Source organism: Dufourea novaeangliae, unplaced genomic scaffold (genome assembly GCF_001272555.1).
Source record: "Dufourea novaeangliae isolate 0120121106 unplaced genomic scaffold, ASM127255v1 scaffold21, whole genome shotgun sequence".
Classification (NCBI taxonomy): Eukaryota; Metazoa; Arthropoda; class Insecta; order Hymenoptera; family Halictidae; genus Dufourea; species Dufourea novaeangliae.
In genome coordinates this window covers 3,173,843-3,196,672 of record NW_015373910.1, presented here as the reverse complement: position 1 = coordinate 3,196,672, position 22,830 = coordinate 3,173,843, and the positions used below count along the sequence as shown (strand labels likewise).

At 39.5% G+C, this 22,830-nt stretch overlaps 1 protein-coding gene across 1 annotated transcript in view; it reads left to right on the top strand.

Moving 5' to 3' along the window:
• Positions 1-21,502, top strand: part of LOC107193903 (inactive rhomboid protein 1) — a 33,250-nt gene extending 11,748 nt beyond the window's left edge. The window contains exons 5-13 of the mRNA XM_015583439.1: positions 10,581-10,894; positions 11,769-11,855; positions 12,401-12,592; positions 14,295-14,478; positions 15,105-15,341; positions 17,144-17,334; positions 18,109-18,405; positions 18,894-19,047; positions 20,286-21,502. Of these exons, the coding sequence (XP_015438925.1) occupies positions 10,581-10,894; positions 11,769-11,855; positions 12,401-12,592; positions 14,295-14,478; positions 15,105-15,341; positions 17,144-17,334; positions 18,109-18,405; positions 18,894-19,047; positions 20,286-20,717 (2,088 nt within the window). The 3' untranslated portion in view covers positions 20,718-21,502. The remainder of the gene's footprint in view (positions 1-10,580; positions 10,895-11,768; positions 11,856-12,400; positions 12,593-14,294; positions 14,479-15,104; positions 15,342-17,143; positions 17,335-18,108; positions 18,406-18,893; positions 19,048-20,285) is intronic.
• Positions 21,503-22,830: the final 1,328 nt, after the last annotated feature.

The window sequence follows — 22,830 nt, the reverse complement described above, 5'->3', positions numbered from 1 at the left end:
TCGTAGACATGTGAATTATGTGTACGTCGGTGAACGGTTATAGGAAAACATGTCGTTAATCATTTTCTCATGTACTATGGGGTTTTGATAGATTAAACGTAATATGTAATACAGAATTCGTTTTTTCATGAACTGCTAATATTTCAATTCAGAGGGTCCTTACAGTCTTTTTGTTGTTAATAATTAATGTATATTATAGAAGCTGATTTATCGAAGGATTAATATTCATCTATGCAATACCACATAAATCCTTATAACTACAATATTTATGCATTTATCGTGAATTATATTATCGTGTATTTATAAGGCGGCAAGCGCAGGCGTTCAAGTTTCACAAAACTATTTCATTCCTGTATTGTACACAAAACGTGTTTTATCATTTCTGTTAATGCTTCTAGGAAGAAAAATGTTTACTGTATCTGCAGTCAGATTATGTCCTGCACCCTTACTTTTTGAAATAAAAAATATCTGTAATAATTAGTACATTTTGGGGGCTCTTTTCCCTTTGATCGTTGTTTAAACATGTTTAAATGTTGATAATGCGACAACAACGTATACCATTTCATTCGGGAGAGTTTACAGAATAATTTTACACAACAATCAACTGAATAACTATTAATGTTTGAACACAGGAAGTGTTCAAAGTTGAAAATTTGCATTTTTCCTAAAACCCAAATTTCTCAGAAACGATGGTGGTAAAAAACCGTCTACGGATTCGTATTCAACACAGAAGACTCTATAAGAATCGGCAACTGGATGTTCGAAGACAAACAAAAAGTTAAATCTTCCTAACCAGTGTAATTCAATACAAATGTGACAAAGGTCACATTTCCCTACGCATCTGCTCTTCCACATAGTTCGTCGCGCAAATGAATCCGCGGCATTCTGGTAAAGACACCGTCGAGGGTTATTCTTTTCTAGGCCACGTGTAAAATATTCTAATGGGTCGGCGTGTATACAAACGGTCCAGTTGCAGCTCGAACGACTGTCGTGGTGGCACCGCGCAGCGAACAGACCGTGAACGGCGGCGACCGTCGCCGCTCGTTGTCCGGATCGTTTCAGCCCCGGTAGTCGGGCTAAGTGGCAAGTTTTGAAATACGGGTCGAGCGTGGGTAGTGGTGTGTTTCTATGTAGAACTTTAGCCGGCCAAACTTCCGCCGGACAACGGCGCGCGCCGTACACGCGGAGTGTGTACAGTGGCCGTCGTTTCCTCCGCTTGTAACGAAGAAAGCCAAGTCCTACGGGCGTTGTTCTCGCGCTAATATTTGAATTCGTAGCGGGATTCCAAGCGGGAAACAGAGAGCAGGTTGGTCGATGGGAATCTGAGAAAAGTTGAGGATGACGCGGGAAATAATCGAGCAATTGAGTAATGTGGAATTTCATAAGTTTTCTTTGTTAAATAATTTTCACTGCCTGGCCATACAAATATTGGTCTCGGCTTGGTGCAAAAACAAATTTATGAGGGACTGAAAACCTTTCCGTTTTGCTGAATTCGTTGCACTCATCGAGACGTTACTGTATTTTTGAAGATTAGTGACTGAGAATACGAAATAAAGTGTGTCTGACTGCATACGGTTTTTTTTCACTGTGGAACTCGACGTTTTAAAGCGGTTGATGAGTCGTGGGTGGGACGAACTCGTAGGAAGGCTTATTTGATTATGATTATTCTTAGAAACGTAGATTCTTTTGCCTTCGATTCGGTGATTTGGGATTGTTAATCCTCTACTGTTCAAATTAATTTTTCTAGTGTTCAAAAATCATTTTATCTGTGTGTATATTGTTTACTACTGAAATTTTCGATTTTCATTGGTCGTGACTTAAAGATTACACTGTCCAGTGCTGCATTTCCGAATCTATTACAAACTTTTTCTTTTACGAACAAAAGGGTTAAGGAAACCTTTAACGTAGAAAATAATTCTCCACTTCTATAAATTAAATCTAAACGACATAAATGTTAACAATTACTTTCTCCATTCTCCTTCAATCTTCTATCACCGGAAAAGCTATAATTTTCCATACCAATATCAGCGAATTCCGTGGGTATTACGGAAACCGTTTCGTATCTCGAATAATTCACTAACAAGGCAGGTAATTGGGATCGAATCGATCCGTTTAGACAGTCAGATTTCCCAGTTCCTCGTCGTCGTCGACGCGTGGATTCGTCACGGATGCACGGCCCTCTGGCTCTTGTGCTCCGCGGAATAATGAAAGTATAAATATTCAGGTACCGCCGGGGCGGAACGTCGAATCGATACAATTCATTACGGTATCTCACGTTGATCCGGACCCCCGGTCGATGCCACGCACGTAATGCGTAGAGACGGGGACGCCGAGATATCGGGCGTGTCTATCGAGTCGCATGCACATGCATTTAAATCGGCGAAATTATAGCGTCGGACGGGGAACCGAATACGAACCGTTCCTGATCTTATGGGGCGACGCTGCCGAGGGGTAGACGCTGATGTATTGCCCACGATCCGACGAGGAAGCCAGATCTGTGGTTGAAACATTTTGGGAAATATTTTGGAAATAGATGATTTAGAAATGTGGAAATATTACAGTGGTGAGAAGTAGGTTGGATTATCCGAGTGCAACTTTACTGCATAAATTTGCAATACTAAGATATGTAATATAACGTATGGGAGACCGGGTTAAAAATAATTCTATAGATTCGTAGATTATATTGTAGTAGTTTCCATTAGTTTTTACTATTCTATACTGTGTGTATTTGTTTTGTTAAATCTGTATTCCAAGATTACCATTCAATTAAAATTGATTCTCAAACATAGTCAAAAGCTTAGCCTTTGAACCAACATGACACATGTGCATAAAAGGTCAATGCAGCTTCACAAGTGGAATCTTCGCAAATCAGTGATCGAACTCAACGTAAAGACCGAACAGAATTTAGTCAGGGAAAGCATCGCTGTTTCCGGACGTCGCGACACGTCTGGTCGGCCAATAAATCAGTATTACTGGGATAAAAAATATTCACGCTCTCCTGTCGCGTTTCACTGGAACGTGGAAGATAGAGAGAAAGATAGGGCAGAGTCGGAAAAAGCAGTGAAATTTCTCTCATAACGTTACGTTCTGATTAAGGTAACGCCAATGTTGGTTAATAACGGGTTTATTAGATTTCCGTTAATAAATGGCCCCACAGTCTTCTTATTACGTCGCAACGTGCCATGTAAATTTTAATAAAACTCGAGCAGACCCTTCCACAACTCCGTTCCTATACCTGTAGTACTCGGTCGACAATAGCAATACATTGTCATTAATATCTGTGCTTTCGGAAAAAAAAATGTGTAAATAATAAACCGATTGCTAGATGCATCTTCTTGGAGATTGAATTATTGTTAAATATTTAATCCTTTGTAGGTAACCCTCTAACTTGGATACAGTGAATTAATACTCCGTCAATTAACATTTTTATTAATATGATATCCTTGATGTACTATGAACAGAACATGTAGAATACATAAAACCATAGGTTTTAATCGATTTCATTTTTTTAACGAATAGATGCCTAGGTTATATTTCACAAGCTACAAATGCATAAAATTCGCAGTCCAATCATGATCCTAGAACCAAATATGGTACTCCTCTCATAGAAATAAATAAAAAAAACATGGAAAGAAGATTTTGTATCTGCAATGCTTTCATCTCGAGAAAATTGAATTCTGACTCGTTCGATGTGTCTGATCATTACTTACTGTTTCTACTTAACCCAAGAACCATCAGGTAAAGTTTCATAGTCTTTTCTTCCTGAAACAAAACCTTGCATAAAAAATTTCATTTCACGCTCTTCAATTAAATACACCCATTAACACCTTCGAAAAAATGAAGCAACTTTTAAACAATTCATATGATTTTAATTCAAATATTCGCTATACTCCTTCGTAAATGTCCTAGCGCGCAGTCATATATTCAGGTCATGCTAATTTTTCGACCTATTCCCGGTCGCCCATCCGCTGCAGATTTATTCCCCGGGAAAGTTGTGAAAGATGCCGGCCTAAGAAATAAATTTAAAGCACCGTCGGGTGCAGTAAGGACGCGCTCTCCACTAGACCCCGGGGCGGAACAGTTTCACTGGGAACTTCGGGGAAAAACATTTTTTCCCACCGTCCGCTACGCTCGCGTCGCAGTTGGTTTTGTTTTCTAACGAGCAGTTTTCACGACTTCAATTTGTCACCGCGCGAACGTTGTTCGCTGGGAACGTCCTCGTTGCCGTTCTCGAAAACTGCGACCCGAATGGAAATTCTTAAGGCTTATTATTAGATTGTCCCAAAATTAATGCAGGTTTTCAATATTTATCTTTAAGACGGTGTTGTATCTTAGGTCAAAGCAAACTTTATTAATCAAAGTATGCAACATTAGAATCTATAAATTTTCGCCAATGGGAAACCAATGCCTGTGACCCTCATCATTTTCAAAAATAAATTCGCCACCACGAAATTTTTGAAATTAACGTTGAAGAGTGCATTTATTAAAACTGCCTTGACCCTAAACTTTGTTGATATTTCGAGCCGTTTCGGCTGCATTGGGGCCAAGTATAAATTCGTAAATGTAAATTATAAAATTTCTCGAGAAATGAGAAATCTGAAACATTACTTTTTTTCGAGAAATGAGAAATCTGAAACTTTACTTTTTTTCGAGAACTGAGAAATCTGAAACTTCACTTTATTTCGAGAAATGCTCGAAAAAGAATTCCTAAGAATCACTACCTCTGATATAGACACCTGGGAGATTGGAGTACCACTGTAACTCTTCACAGAGATATTCTTCAAGTTTGTTTTTATTCGCCAAAAAACATTTCTCACGCTGAAATACCATCGTAACCTAAATGCTCGAAAGATGAATCGCGAATCATAACAGGAATTCTCCACGAGTAATCATCGTTACGGCCCAGTTCGAGGATCTTCGACGCTCGAAAGACGGATAGCAATTCGCTCGCGGGTAACTGGTCCCAGGGGGATACTTTAAAATCGTAATTGCACAGCTATCCTCGCCGCGGTTCGACCGAAACCAGCTGGGCATCGTTGTTTCTCCAGAATTTTCCGATCGAACCGCGCCGACGAAACTTCTTCGGACGTTAAATCATCTTCGGCGTAATAAGAAGAACAAAGTGCCCGACGATCGTTCGCGTAACGCCGAGAAAATATCGGGACAGTTATGGTTCGTAATTTTGAAACAGTGGTTGGAAACACGGGGAATTGGATCAGTGGTGTTTCTCTTCGGATAAAATAACCGGGGCAACGGTATCTCGATGTTGAAAGTATTTACAGAGGATATTGGTCAAGACTTAATTGAACGATAGAATTTATCGGAGATACCTTCGGAACGAGTGAAACAAAAGGGGGAGAAATGAATAGTGTATTGTTGTTTGGTCAGGTGCGTAATAAAATCGAGACTTTATTAAATACAATACACTTTTGCGCGTCACTGTATTACCGCCGTGGAAATTCAACGGAAATTCTGGTTCTTTTAATTCAATTTACGTTCACAATCAGTTTTCGATCGGACGATGGTAATGAAGAATAATTCACGCAACGTGCTGTTCTTTGTTGGGAATTCAGTTAAAGGTGTGTGTCATTTTAAAATAAAACAGTCTGTTTTAGAAATCATGAACATCGTTCTATTGCAAGTTCTGTTTTGCGCGATTGGACGAACGAAATCGACAGGTTTGATTTTTCAAAGGGGGATTTGTTTTTTTTTTTTTCGTGGTATGATTTCATTGGTAACGATTGCAAAAAGTTGGAAGGAGGGTTGATTGTTCGATTACAGAAGTACAGAGGGCATAGGGGTCTGGTAATAAAACAAATGTTTTCTAACGTATATATCCGGAACACGTTGGTTAAACAGAATCGGACAATAGACCGAGCAACGGTGCAAGGGGAAAACGCTGTTCGAGGCGGTATTGTATAATTGAAAGCAAACACGACCGACTGATCAATAGAGTAATTAAAGCCCTAAATGAATAATTAGACGACGTGCTGTACTACGACCGCTTACAGAACGATGTGGTCTCGAGGTTTGGAGAAAAGAATTCCTTGGAAGGTATTCATGGGAAATGCATTTTTCAAAATAGTTGGCGGAACAGGCGAACAAAGGACTGATTGTGTAACGTGAAATAAATAAATGAAATAACAAATGGTGTTGTAATATTGCTAGACTAATTTTCAGAAGCAGTAATTAAATAGAAATTTAATTTTTCCATTAAGGGTAAAACTGTTAAATTTGACAGTATGGCAATTTTGGTTAAACTAGTGAACATTAAAGGTTTCTGAAAACATACGAATTCATAAATTAATTAATTACTTTATTTGAATGAGCTGCGAAAAACTCTGTGTAATCTACGTTTAAATTTCTATCATTTTTATAAAAGTTCACAAATCAGCCATTTGGTCCTCTGGTAGTTCCAGTGTCGAGGGTGTTGCTAGTTTGAACCGAAAGTAAAATTTGTATTTTACTTACTAATAATTCTACTGTTGCATAATTTAATTAGGAATCAGAAAAATTAGAGTTCCGAATGAACTGTTTTTTCGAGGACGGAAAATAGTGTGAAAAATTCCAAAAAAATTTGGGTGTTGCCTCCCCCCCTTTCCAGAGTTACAAAATTTTTGCGTAATATTTAAGCCCTAATATTACAGCCTCTATTAACAAAACGCATACATTTTCAACGATTTATGATTTTAAAAATAAGGTATGTCTGACTACGTATAGCCTTTTTCACTGTGGCAGTCGATGTGTTAATATTTTTGCCCCTCCCCCTTCACTGATACCTTGCTACGCCCATGTTCGCCAATTATAGTACCGAGCAACAATTAAAAAGCGCTCCTAGTCGCACAATGTGGGCAGTATAAAAGAGGCTGGTTTAAGATTCACTAAAAATCTGGCTGGATGTTCCGACGAAACGTCGACTCTTTTTTTCCCTCCGTTCCATTGGTACATGATTTATTATCCCACTGATTGTTCAATTCCACCGTTCAACAATCCGGATTTCAGATCTGCTTCCCATGGATCATCGAGCGATTCTCCTATCGATCTCTCCGTTGTATTGTTGCGTGAAATAGTAGATTTCGCGATGATATTTGATTGCTTGCGTGCTCACTGCTCTTTTCTCCCTTTATTATCATTCCCCAGCTTCGCCAGACATTCATTCCCTGTTGGGTGGATCGAACTAATGATCGAGGAATCGCCACGGTTATTTTTGATCCAGGCAACGCGTGACCCTTCGAATTACGAGATGGTTTAATCCTTTACATAATCCAACGAACTATTTTCTATCCATTTGATGCTTTGGACGATGTGTCTAGCAACTTGAAATTGTTTATTTCATGTTTACTATTGACCAGTTCATTTGAAATCTCGATGTATTCCTGTGCTGAATGCCTTTTATATCAAAATATAAAGAAAAAAATACAGGGGAATGGTCCTACCCATCCAGCAAAATAAATTTCCCTTCGCGGGGAAAACGGCTGGAAGAAGAAAACGATTACCAAATGGGGGGTAATCTGTATCGGGGGAAAACCAGAACCGAAGATCTTAATCCCTGGGTAAAATCCGCACGGAAAATATTCTTTTCATTTTGTGTACCTTCCGTCCGCCATTTATCACGTCCCAGGGAGTACCAATTTCAATTTAATCGCGATATGGTCGGACGATTAACTAGAAAAAAAGAAAGGAAAATGAAAAGAAACGCTGAAGAAAGATATGGGATAACTCTCGTTATAATCCCGTTCGATCGGTCTCGATTCGTTCGAATCCGATTGACTTTTCTGCGTTGTAACCGGAAGCAAGAGATTCAACCGCGAGTTAGTCTCTAGGATTATCTTGTGAGCCTGGATGGGACGGAATGGGAGAGAGAGAAATAAGAATAAAAAAAACATCAATTATACCCGAGTGTTTTGTGCCGCGGGATTTAATTTTTGAGGTCGGACGACGCCGGATTTTAATTGGAATAACGCCGCTCGGCCGGCAATAATTCATATTAATTCCGAGACCTTAATAACCCGGGTCCTCCGTGATTGGTCAGCCCCCGAACGATGATATTGGATTACACCATTGATTCGTCATTAATATCGATCACGAGCCCCGCCACACGCGACAAGTTTAATGAGCATTCACCGGGAGCACTCATTGTTTCGCGATCACGTAATTAAACAGAGATCTGCATAATCCTGTAGAAACGCTTCACTAGGGGGAACTGTTGGTTTAACGTCTGTGGGGGTAGAGGATGGAAAAAGTGAGAAAAAATGTCGTTTTCTTTGGCCTTTGAAATGTAATTACGGTTTTACTTTTGAATCCCGATAACTTTCCAGGTTTTAGGTTTATGAGATTTTTAATAATTATTTATTTTGAATAAATTCCAGAGACACATTAATATGCAGTATATACCAATCGTCTAACCACATGTGGTCCCTATTCTACTCACGTGTCCATAAACATTCTACTGGTTGGGTCCAGAGTTGGGCAAAATTTTATTCGAATAATACATAGTGAAAAGTAGCAGTATCCAAGAGTGTCATCCTGACTGTTAAACAGTTACTGAAATTAAATAATTATTTGCGAAGTGTCTACGCATTCAAGAGGATATATTAGTTTATTATAAAAATTTCCACGTTTCATCTTTAAAAAATGACGAGGTATTTTGTTCTCTTTTATTTGTTATTCTAAATGCTTTATCCAGATAATGAATTTTCCCATCTCTGGTTTGTCCATACAGCGACTCCTGTACTGTTGGTCTGACCATGCGCGTGTTCATTCTACTTGTTTGACCAGACGTCTGAAATATGCCCTTCCCATTCTGCTTGTTGAACCATATATAACCTCTACATGTACTGTCTGATGAAGCACGTACATATTCTACTTGTTTGGCCAGATATTGCCCCTATTAATAATAGTAACACACACTTTCTTCAATTTTCTCTCCACTCACAGTACACGTACCGATATTAACACTATAAGCGCCATCACGTAAAAAAAATTATATTGATTTTGGCCACTGTTTATTATTTTATTACATAAGATCCAAACTAATACAGGTGACCCCTATTAGGTCAGAATTGATTGTATTCATTTAGATACATATGACGCTTAATGTATTGACTCGTTCCATTCTACTGTTGTCATATGGCTACGTATTCTAAATTCCGAAATAAAATATTCGTATCATGTATTTTTGTTGTATCGTAATAAAAGTTACAAAAGTTCTAAGAAAATGTATTGTTATAACATTTTAATCATCGTTGTAAGAATATATTGGCAAGTCAGTTTGACTTGATTGGTAGTTTTAGTGTTAATTCAAATAGCACAGGAAACGGTTTTTGTCCGAAATCATTTGTCCGGTACTGTATTCTGCCCGACCTATTATTAGGTAATTAAAATACCGAGGTCGGAACGAGAGATTTGCGGAACGAGGGGGTACGTAATCATCGTGCAACTATTACGGCGTGGGTGACATTACGGTTGATCGCCGTGCGAATCAACGTACGAGATATAACATTAGTTACACATACGCGTTTTCTGATATGAATAATCGCACGCTTAATTGCATAAAATAATTCCCGAGGTCGTTATCGACCGTCGTAAAATAGCATTACGCGCCCGGTCCCAATCAATTGGCCGGCGTGGCATTGTCAACAGACGCGCGGCAGCACGTAGTTTAATATTAATGAATGGCGTTACGTTGCTCGAAATTAGCAACCGCCCCCACGCATAACGACAATATAGCTACGTCCCTCTAATGTACGACCCCCACGCGATTCACGTTTTAGAAAGATGGGGGCTGTGCGGTGGAATTAATACACGTTTATGGAAACAATAGGATTAGTGAACTGGGAATGTTTATACGAAATCGTTTAATCTAGGGGAGACCAGGAACAAACGTAACACGAGACGAATATAACAACTATTATAAAACAAATGCCAATCGACCGACAGTCCTCATCTCCCACCTTTACACACAAATTAACTCGTCTTCCCCAATTGACACGTTAGCCCGTAACTGCTGCTAAACTATTATAGTACGATCACACTGCAAACTTAAATCGTATTTTCATTACATTAAAGGTTAGTAGTTACCACTAATTACATCCTTAAATTTTCCCTTATAACATGTATTTATTTCACCACACCACTCCCCTTCATTTATTTTCATTTATTGAAGTAAACATAATCATATTAGATATAAAAACGATAAAACTGAAAATGTCATATGCATTCCTTGCAAATAAGTATCGAAGATTGTGAGCACACAGGTTTATGGCAAGTTATGCAACCATGCGATGCTTTTCTTTCTTTTTTGCAGGACAAAAGTAACAAGTCTTACGTTTTGGCAACTAGCTGTCTTGATAAGTAGCACGACTACACAACAGCGCGTTTACCAGTCGACTGACATATGAATACAGTAGCGTATGAATTCACAACTATAAAATTAACCGCGTTTTCTAAGTTTCAAATAGCATTATGGTCAAATTAACCGGATAGCAGCAGTTAAGGGTTAATACAGAAACTCAATTTCCAGTAGAAAAAAGAATATAGATAATATTACTGACAAGCACATTCTTCGTCTTTGCTTGCAGTCCCTGAGGAGACAACGGCCCCGTGAGACATCGCAGACCAGGCCGGAGTCACGCAGCTTCCCCCCCAGCGTGATTGCCTATGTGTCGGGGGCAGAGGCGGCGACGTCAGCGGAGAGCGGCCAGGACGAGGAAAGGTCCTTCTTCGACAGGCCACCGCCGCCACCGCCGCCGCTTCCGCCGCCGCCCACGCAGCAATCGCAGTCGCAGATCGAGCAGGGTATCGACGGACTATCCAAGGACGAGGAGGACAGCGCGAAAGTCGCGGATCTGCTCGATTCCGCGGCCGAGAGGGAAACGTCCGAGGAATTGGTCAGGTAAGCGTTCGTCCTCGTTCACACTGACATCTTACTTGGAGCCCACAAATGGCCATTTCAATCTTTAGTAATTATTGGGAATAGGTTCTTGCTCAACGATTTCAATGACCTTGAAATATGTTGTCAAGGTCATCGTTCTGAATAATTTTTTCCGAGATATTCGCAAAAATATATTGGATATTATATACTGTATTTTGTTCTGTATGGTTAATTATGTAGAAAAAGGGCATGACCTTGGCTATGTTGTCAAGGTCAACGTCCTGAGTGACCTTGATCTTGAAACAATTTGTAGTATGCTATATTTAGGAGAAGATACATATTTGAAAGAGCGATCGGAGTAGGTCTGACAAGGGATGGCACGGAAGTGTTCTCCGATTTTGATGAAACTTCGTATGTCTGTTAAGCAGTCAAAAATAAGGGATACTTATTTTTGTTTGTCGGCTGGGACAAAACTTTAAAGGGTGAAAGCACCCCTCGAAGTTTCGACCCGAAAGTACTATCTCGAAAACCAGAGGAGATACATGAAAACTTTTAATGGTGCTAACAAATTGTCCAAAATATAATTTCTTTATAACAACAAAATTTCGGATTTTTTTTCTTCTAAGACGTTGATAATGTAGAATTATTCTTGGATCAGAATTGTGTATACACCGTGTCTTAGTAATTGTGTACGTATAGATCATGTGTACTGCTATTGAAGATCTGGAAAACTGATTAATGGAGGAGTTATTGAAGGACCTCTTCAGGTTTTTGAACCAGGTGTCCCTTCCTTTAGTCAGTTTTTTGTCAGATTTTCAGTAGCAGTTTAAACACATCGATCGTTTATTGTGTGTAATGTTCGGTTGATTTATGGAGTGGTTTAATGGTTTCGCAGGTTTGCACCGCAGAAAGATGAGAGGACGTCGATCGACGGACAGGTCAGAAGACCTCGTCACATCCCGAGGGACCATTACATTTCAAGGTGCGAATCAATCTTTATGTCTCCTGTTCCATTATCATTTCAGTGGTAATAATCATCCTCTAATTTGAAAATAATTCCAACTTCCTTATCTGGAACTGCAAACTTAAAAACAATCTTCCTAAATTCACTCCTCCGTTAACAATGTTCGGAACAACTTCGAACTATCGAAAAAGTGTAATCACATTATTCCAACGGAAATTTAAGGAAGAAGACCCTTAACACTCACAAAAACATTGAATAACATTCTTTCTAATATTAATAACATCCAAGTCATGAAAATAGAGGATTTTTCCAATACTGTCACTTCCGATTAAATTCCCTTATTATCCGCGTAAGGATTATGGTCCTAAAGTTAGCGAAGAACGGGAAGCACTGGTCTGGTACTCGAGAGTTAAAAATTTGTAACTGGGACATGATCAGTCTCTTCAAGATTATTAGATCAGAGGCTGAAGCTCGAGTATATCAGGGCTCGACGTCGGAGGGCGAAATAAACGTCCGACGTCGAGTGCAAAGTGTCATGATCTACAACGGGAAGGAGATTACAGAAAAACGAGTTGGAGCAGGTCGAGGTACGACACCTCCATGGGCGAGGGCACCAGAGGGCAGAAGGACGAGGGGGTGACATTGAGGAGGGATTTAACCGGGGGCACGAGGATTTCGCCGAGCACCATCGACCGAATATTCGACAACAGTAACAGGCGGCAATACGGCATGGGAATCGTCGGTAGATTCTTTGGGTGAGTTTAACTTTTCCTATGAAAAAAAAAATTTCTATAAGACTACACTTCGATATTTGTTATTGCACGATACAGAGAAGTAACGATTATTTACGATGCGACTCGATCAATTTATTCAGAGATTCATCTGAATATCTATAATGTTTAAAGAGTAATTTTATATGTAACTTAGGCTGTGAATATTTTTAAATGATTCTATAATAATATTGTGTAAAAATTGAATTCATTTTCGTAACGTATTCATTCATAATTAAAAAAAATAATTCGAGGTCCAATGGTTTTGTTAGGTTAATGTTATTCGGTAATTTCTCTAGAATATTCACCCAATGAATTAGTACGTGCCATTTCCAGGTTTGGTAAATGTCACACGATAAAGGTTGTTCGACTAATATTGCGACAGTGAACTTTTCACCTATGTATTTTTTCGCGGTGCAAAGATCAAATATAAATGCCACAGAATATTAAATAGATTTATGCAAACAACGAAAAACCACGTGTTTGGGTACACACGTTTATTAAATATGTGGAAATCATTATATTGTACATTGACGCCGTTGTTGTTCCACATGGATGACGAAATTGATTTCGAAACGGCCAGTAAATGAATCTCCATATGAATAATTCTATTGGTCGACGTTTCGGTCGCGCTTCGTTAAAATTCTAGCTCGTTTACAATTTATCACAGCCATGACACTCAATCGGCGAGCAATCGAAAGCAGAACAAAAATATTGCACACAAAGAACAACGGTTGCGCGAGAAATTCAAAAAATGGACTTTCAATTCACTACGAAATGGAAATGTTTCACAAGGATTCCTATTTTCTAAACGACTATTCTTCGTTGAGTAGACAAAATAAACTCTGAATTCAAAATTGGAAATAATATCCAAATTATTAGATTCAAATTATTGGTATTACTTATAAAAGAAATTGAAGTATGTAGAATATACTCAGAATTTGATACTGTGGAATAATATCAGAGACAGTTGAAGGAAAAGTACCATTATTATTTATAATTTTTGACCTGGTTACGAATCATATAAATTTGTCAGACATGTCGAAATGGTCGAATGTAAGGTTTCGCGTGAAATAAGACAATATTGCGGCGTTACGTCTTTCAGTTCCCTAAATAGTACGAAATTCAGCAAACGCGAGGGGACGAAAGCGCGCAAATTCGTCTTCCCGAGGCGCGTTCCGTTTCGCAGTTTCCGCGCTCCGTGGCCGTGGGATGATAATAATGCAGCTTTATTAAAATAACTTTCTCGTGGGCTCGGTCGTGCTCCTCCGTTTTAACGATCGCGCGAAGATTTTATCGTGCTGCGACGACCCAGTTGGAGGTGCCTGCAAACTGCGAGTAACAAATGCAGACAAGAAACGATTGTCAGAAATGGGGAGAGACCGTGATATAAATTATATCGGGGTAAATATGTCTTACACCGAAATGGTAAAGAATGTAAAGTGAAACATGATTGTACAGAATGACTCACTGTAACTTGAAAAATATTCGACGAAGAATGTTTTCTGTATAGTTTACTTTTGCTTGAACGGGATAAAAACATACAGGGTGTCATTTAACTGGTGGTCAAACGTGCAGGGAATGATTCTACGTGAAACAATAAGTCGAAAATAGAGAATAAAATTTTTTCATTTGATACTTCGTTTTCGAATATTTTTGAATTAATGTTTCTTTGTCGTGATTGCAGGAGATCTTTTCGAAAGAGCGTGTCTCAGAAGCCAGACGTTAGGAAACAACTGGATGATTTTGAGGATCATCGACCATACTTCACGTATTGGATTACCACCGTTCAAGTGCTCATTTTGATAATCTCGTTAGCGTGTTACGGCTTCGGGCCCGTGGGCATGGACCTTAGTCACAGATCGGGACTGGTGAGTTTGTGTTTGACACTGGCACAACGTAAAGTAATATACAATAAATTGCTACTAGGAATATCAATTTCTAATAGGCGTATCAAGGAGTGATCCACTGCTTCTTAATGAGACTTGTGTTCTTTTCTATGTAGCTCAAAGATCTAGATGATCTTATTTCCATTTGCAATTATTTTCCAACATTCTACACTATTTTCTCCATGAATGATCGAGACGATATTTGCAATTTAAGATATATCATCTCATACCTAGTTTATGCACTTATAGAATATTCGATGTTCTAAAGTGCAGTATACTAAAAACATGCAGAAAGATTGTTCAAGTTCTCCTTTATTTCAACCGTACTACAATCCTTAACAAGGAAAGTAAATTTTTCTTTATGTCCACTTTCAAGAAATTAATCCATAAAATTCTGTATTTGCATAAACATCTACACTCTACTCATAACTTTAAAAAATAATGGATTACTAATCTCTACACCTAATATTTCAACATAGACAAAAAACTTCCACCTAAGAGATCCCAAACATCCTTCCATTCATGAAATAATTTTAATTATACTATAATTTCCATCAAAATACATGGGAATAATACAACGAACGTGCGTCACGTCGATCCTGTTACAGGTTCTCGTGACCAGTCTATCGTTGCAGCAAGTGGACTACCAGGAACCAGCGAATTTTTGGTTTGGTCCAAGGGCCGCGGATCTGATTCACCTGGGCGCGAAGTTCGCGCCTTGTATGCGTCGCGATATCAAGATCCTGAAAGAGATCGATGTCTGGCGGGAAAGGGAGCGCGACACAGCCTGCTGCATCCGAAACGACGATTCCGGCTGCGTGCAGTCCAGCAAAGCCGATTGCTCTGTGAGTTCTTACTTTGATTTTCCATTCGGATATAAAATAGAAGGCGAGCACACCTGCTCCAAATGTTAACCCGAGTATCGTTGCGCAGTGGTTGAAGACCATAGAAACATGGCATAAATTCTATATAAAAAACCTTATTTTATATGTATTTTGTTATTTACCTTCTAAAGTACTAGCCTGGTTAATATTATTTCCAAATTCTATCGAATAATTAAATATATTATTTTAAAATTCATTTTTAAAAAATCCAACTAAATTCAAAGTCAAATTACACGTGGTCCAGGGATTAAAAATAGAATAATTATGCATACTCTAGGTGAGATATAGATGGTGTTATGTAACTGGAGATACAACCGGGAGGGGTTGATTCTACGTGAAAAATAAGTCGAGAGTGTAGAATAAAATTTGTTATTATTTTATAAATATTAAGTTTCAAAGTCGATTCTGGGCCATTCCAGGGCAAATCGATCACTTTTTGGACATGGAATTAGAGGGGATTTAAGTCATAATTTTTCTGTTCCCGGATTTGTTTAAAAAATACAGGCCACCGAAGTTTACGATTTTTGCTAGCTTGTTATTAATATATACTAGGGCAACCGTTCTAGATTAAAATAATCGAAGAACGAACTTGATACGATAAATATTTTCCAAGGTATAAATTCTTAAGTACATCGCTGCTTCACGAAAATAGGCAAAAAGCGTAAACTTCGGCGGCCTATATTTTTTCAACAAATTCAAGAACAGAAAAGTGATGACTTAAGCCTCCCCTAATTTCATGTGGGCTACATCATATTTCATATAGAACAAAATCCCTGATAGCGAGTGGAAAAAATGATCGATTTGGCGTGGATGAACCTTTTCTAGAAATGGAAGTCTCCAATGAAAAACTGTTATTCTATATTTTCGACTTATTTTTTCACGTGGAATCACTCCCTGCCCAGTTGTGCCACTAATTAAATAACACCCCGTATACATAACTATTGACCTATATAGGATCAACTCCTATATTTTTTATTTATCGATCGAATTTTTATTTTTCGAGTATTCACCACGTTTTCGTGGTTTCGAACCACTGTGCATCGTTCGTGTGTATAATATGATCTTCTCTTTTTGCAAACCAACTGGTACGGGGACTGAGATCGACAGCTACGGTAAATTTTCGAAACATTTATGGTTACTGTTTGGTTTAATTGTTAGACACCGAGTTTCTATTAATAATGGCTAGAATTCTGTCGGAGAGTTATACTTTGAAATACGTTGGTCACTAAGCTATGGCCAGCATGATACGATAGTTTCACAGTTCAGTTGTGCACGGAAGAGTTAAATGAGAGCGATACAACCATTTTACAGTTCAATTGTGCATGGAAGAATTTTCTGAAATAAGAATCATCGGAATGTACACTACCACTCGTTAGTATTTATCCACCCATGTTTGATTTTTGTTGTACATCTTACAGTACCGAATTTCAGATAATCGTGTATCTTCTGGATCCATAAAATCCAAAGTCTATTTATGATATTTATGAGTAGTAATACATATCAATTTAACTATTTCTTTTTCGTGGTATAGTAAGCCTTGTATTGTCATTTTTTTCGACACATTGGCTATCAAGATATTTTTCTTAACATCAGCCGAACGAATTATAGTTTGTTACCTGATCTTGATAGCATTCTTTTTCATTCTGTCGTTCATATGTTATCGGTACGATAGAAAATGTGTTGAAACAAATGGCACAGTGATACGATTTATTTTTCTTCGTGGAACACGATGAAATACTCAACGAAACGTATGAAAACTTCAGAACACAATATCGACCTGGAAAAAGTGGGGACCCGGAGACAGCGGACCTGGCGGACGCATAAGCGGATCGGTTTGCGGATTGGATCCGAAGTTTTGCGACGCTCCGGCGAGCATAGCGCCGTACGAGTGGCCGGACGACATCACTAAATGGCCAATCTGTCGCAAGACCAACCCTTTCAACCAACGGTTTAGGTAAATTCGTTATCCCTAAACTCTTTGCTGTTTCATCTGGTAAACTGTTCTTATTTCCCTCTTCGTTTCTCTGAGATTATATACAGAGTGCCTCAGGTAGGGTGGTACAACAGGACAGCCGATGATTCTTTAAGACAAAATAAGTCAAAAAGAAAGAATACAATTTTTTCAGGCGACCCTTGGTTTTCGAGATGATCGAATTTAAAAATTCGTTTGATACACATGAGCAATAGAATAGGACTTGGCTAATACGTCTGTTCATTACAGGCTGTTTCTACTTAATGCCAGCACAAATACATGCATTTTAGATAAATCTTCAAATCCACTTTTCTCAAAAACAAAACCATAAATTGTGGATTTTAGATACCAAACTAAAAGACGAAAATCAGAAGTGATGAAATTGCCTTCGATGCTTCGTTTCCAAATTGTTCCAGTTGTTGAAAATACGGGCAAAATAAACGCTTCTGAAATACGTTTGTTGCGATGAGTTATACTAATTACAACAGTCCATTCCTACTTAAATTTATGAATGAAAAGAAATCAAATAAATGAAACCATCTTGTGAAACAATTGAAGAACGCAAGTAGAATAAGCCGCTGTGTCAGACGTATTTTACGCCTATATTCTCAACAATTAATAGCTTATACATGGTGACAAAATAGGATCCACCGTCTGAAAGTCTCCCATATATTTTTGTTCGTTGAATTGAATAATGTTTAATGTATGCTTGATGAATGGTTAATATCTAGGAAAATTTTGTGCCTTGATCAACAGTAGAAACGGCAGCCAACGGGGCAACAGTAACTTTCCAGTGAGCAGGTACAAGGACAAAATGGCGGAGCACATGGTCTGCGAGGTGATCGGACATCCATGCTGTATCGGTATACACGGGATGTGTCGGATCACCACGAAGGAATACTGCGATTTCGTGCACGGTTACTTTCACGAAGAGGCGTCCCTCTGCTCCCAGGTCGAGTGTTTGCACGACGTTTGCGGCATGATTCCATTTCTTCATCCTGAATGGCCGGATCAGTTCTATAGGCTCTTCACCACCACTTTTCTTCATGCCGGGTAAGTTTGCAATGAAACACTTAACACGTTTGCTATCAGGCATCAGATATTTCGAAGTCAGCATAATTCATTTCATAAAAGCAAAATGTATTCACCTATATTTTATGATATTCATTATCTCTGTTTTATGTATTTCTAATATCTAGACCAGAAAACACTCTTTTATTATTTAACGAAAATTGTTAGTTATATTCCTATTCATATATTGTTCACTCTCGTAATATTTGAAAAAATGATCCCTATTTCCTTTCAAAATTTGAAATTGAATCGAGAAACTCACAAGTTTTTAAAATTAAAAATATTCAAGGTATATTTTTTTATCCTCCATTTTTTATATTGTAATTTTCTCTGAAAATCACGCAATAACCAGTGAATATTCTGAAAGTTCAAACACCTAAGTTATTATTATGGTTACGCAAGAATATATCGTAGTTATTCAGTGTTAAACGAAAATTGTACTGACACGTGATCTCTTGCTCTGTTCACAGAATTCTTCATCTATCCATCACGCTGTTCGTTCAGTACTTTCTAATGCGCGACCTGGAGAAGCTCACAGGCTCGCTGCGCGTCGCTTTGATCTATTTCATCGGGGCTCTAGCTGGCAACCTGGCCAGCGCAATATTCGTCCCTTATAGAGCGGAGGTGAGTTGTAATTCCAATTTATATATTTTCGAACGATTTTATATATTTTCTTATCTGGGTTGTGAGAATTTCGAATCATGAAAACAATGTTTCGAATTCTCGAATATCGAAACTTTCTTGGATTTCGAGGGGTTTCAACGTTTCAAGAAACCCATCATCCCTATCATATACTTTTTCAATGGTACATCCCAAAAAGCCAAACCATCAAAAACATCCTCTTCTGAAATTATAATCCAGATCATTCTCCGATTACCCTTCGTCTTCGCCACGTCGCGATATTATTAGCCGGAGCGTCGCGAAGTTCTAATTAAATGAACTCACGGCGCGTTTCATTGTGTATCGTCGATTTAATCGAGTTCTTCGACCCTGGGGGTGAACGTAATTGCTCGGGGACCACCTTGCGCACCGTGACTCATATCCACGGGAAACGGCAACGGCATTACAATCGTTCGTTTTACGACGCGGGCGTCTTATCGCTCGATAGTTTACCGTTTAACACCTCGGTGAACTTTAACTTACACGTCGATTCCGTTCCGTCGTCTGTATTTCCGCGCCGTTCCATTCCACCGAGTTCGAGCGAAGTCTGTACAGTGATCCTGGATGAACGGAGAGGGAATAAATCGGACAGAAAGTAGCTATTGTCGGGAGAGCTAATACAGTTGAATTCCTCTTAATTGGCTGGGTTAGTGGTAACTTCTGTACGGGGAATGAAGTCTTTACACTGTATTGTGTTAATTAAATAGTGCCCATTACTTGGGTATATGGAGCTGGTTTTAAACCTTGCTGCATTTCCATTTTTTTCTTTACTGTTTAAACTCAGTCAGTACTTGCTATGTAATCTCGTGAAATATCATTCGGTATTTGACTTCATTCAGAGATAATTGATGTAAATCTATAAAGTCCGCTGTCTGATAATTGTAGATCGATTTATGAGAAGAAAGTGTTATATAAATAGATATTTCTTTAGTCATTTAAAAAAATTGATTACTTTGAAAAATTATGTAGAGGCTTGAAACTCAGTGTACATCTTACAATAAACCTTAATATATTCTATTACTATGTTTTTACTATAGTAATATAGTAGTATACTAGTAGTATACTAGAGAGTTGAACTATCGTGTGAATACGTAGCTCAGGTTTCTAATGCTACGTGTTCACTTAAGTATGTTACCCTCGAGAGTTCAACTTTCACATATAAATCAAACAACTTCTAATATGCATTGCCACTTAAATTACAGGTGGGTCCGGCTGGCGCGCACTTCGCCCTCTTGGCCACTCTGATCGTCGAAGTGCTGCATTGTTGGCCGATGTTGAAGCACCCCCGTCGAGCGCTGTCGAAACTGATCGTGATCCTGTTTGCCCTCCTGGTACTGGGCATCCTCCCGTGGGTGGACAATTACGCGCACCTGTTCGGTTTCATCTTCGGCTTCCTCGCCGCGTACGCGCTGATGCCATTCATTTCGTTCGGTCACTACGATCGTCGCCGTAAAATCTGGCTGATCTGGATCTGCATGATCCTGATCGTGGTTCTATTCACCCTGCTGCTTGCCCTGTTCTACAACGTGCCGGTGTACGAGTGCGAGGTCTGCAAGCTGTTCAATTGTATCCCGTTCACGCGGGACTTTTGCGCCTCCCAGAACATCAATTTCAAACGGGAGGAGCCCGTATGACACACGGGGCCGCGGTTCGAAGTCGAATTCGAAGCATCGTCCGAGATGATCCTGACTCGAGAAGGTGGAGAAGGATCCACGGGGCCGTTGATTGGGCTGGCTCTGCTGTTGCTGGTACCTGGACGCGCGAGCCCGTAAGTAGAGACATGAAAGTGACGAAAGTGTCTTCGATCTGTGTTCGCAAAAGAGGAAACGAGCTGCTACAGGAGGATTCGCCATTGGCCCAACGAATCCGGAGGAACTCGTGTTCGTCGCCAACGGACAAACGACACTGCCTTAAAGTTAATAAGAAGAAAAAGAAGAAGAAGAAGAAGAAGAAGAAGAAGTAAAATCATCCCTCCAGGGTTAGGGATAGAGGACTCGTTTTGCATTCTCGAGAGACCCTGGCGGGTGGAAGTGTACATAATATTAGAGAACACGCGCCTTTACCGTGAACGACGACGCGGAGGATCCTTGTTGTTTCACCGAGACGAACGAACGAACTTATACGACGAGGGTGTTCCGTTAGAGGATCTGTTCCGATCCATGGAGGGAGAGGTTGGCTCCTCTGGGCTCTGGTCCCGCGATTCCAGGGAACGAGGACGAGAGAAAACGTGTACATAGTGAAACTGACTCTTGTTACATACGATATACATAGGTACGACGTAAGGGACGACCTTGATAAGTTTACGTTTTTAGGGGGCTGGGGGGGAGGGGACATAGAGGAGCGTGGACGATGTTAAAAGTGATGGGGGACTGGTGTTGTTACGTCCACGACGCGGCGGCAGCCCCAGTGACCCTCCGACGCCGGAACTATCTGTGATGGGCCACGCGGTTGTCTTCGAAGAGTATTTTTCATAAGCCACGCGCTGAAGATATGCAACATCTAGGGAGAATCCGAGAACCGGTTATGTGAATCGGATGAGCTTAATTTTAAGGTCGGGGGGGGGGAGGAGGAGGGAGGAAGTGAACGATTGTAAGATGAGAGGTTGATGGAAGTTCAAAGAGGATGGAGGTCGATGGAAAGTGTTAACGATAAGTCTCCGGTGAAACGAATCAATTTTTTATAATGGCGTGAGAGAGATCGTGAGCAACTGAGGGGAGAGATATCAGGACAATTAATCAATTTCCACCCTGTACATAATTGTAGACACGAGGAGGCTTTGGGGGGAGAACGGACCGAGGTGTGGCACGGATTCCATTTATGGCAAACGATCGAGGGAGCTGAAGGATGAGGTAAAGAGGGGAGGGAAAGGAGAAGCACCTGTGACATTCGTGAATGTGTATTTTATTATAACGGGTATGTTCGTGTGAGAACGTTGTCTCGAGGGGTGAAAGGGAATGAATCTGTTCGTCTGCGTCTTTTGTCGCGTGTCGTGGTGTCGATGTCCATGGGAATAGCAATAGCGAGCACGGTGTGCCATAACGTGGAGATCGTCGCTGGTAAACGTGATTCCAGGTAAGTTTCTAATGCTACGTGTTCACTTAAATGTGTTACCCTCGGGGGTTCAACTTTCGTGTGAATACGTAGCTTAAAGTCACGTGTCACCTTCACAATTTTAATTTCGATAATTGCTCTATACAATAGAAGTCACTTCTACTCTCATGAGTAAAATTTGGAAGAGTCTATTCTTGAGTGGATACAATTGAAGGTTACTCTCGATAACGACTCGCATGTGGACACGTAACATAACTTGGAAACTTATGATCTCGTTACCGGTGTAGCATGCTCGACGAGGATTTCGACTGAGTTGACAGATGACTTATATAGTGTCTACCAATGAATTGTTAGTAAGGCTGGCGTTTATTTAAACGTACGATTAATTCATGCAATTCTCTATTACATTCTCTTTCTATATGATCTTGCTTCGAACGGGGATTACATTATCTGTAGACTGAAGATGTGTATGTAAATTCACATAAACAGAAATTTTTTCGGTAAGAAATTAAAGAAACAATCTAAAGAAGCATTCGTTCCTTTGAGAACATTCGTATAGGTTATAAGGAAACTATAATTTCATTCCAATGAATTACACTGTGTTACTAATGATAAAATGTGAAGGCATGGTTTTCTATCCTCGTACGTGTTGAGCATGCCACGATGACGAGCAATGATTCATGATACGACGACCCT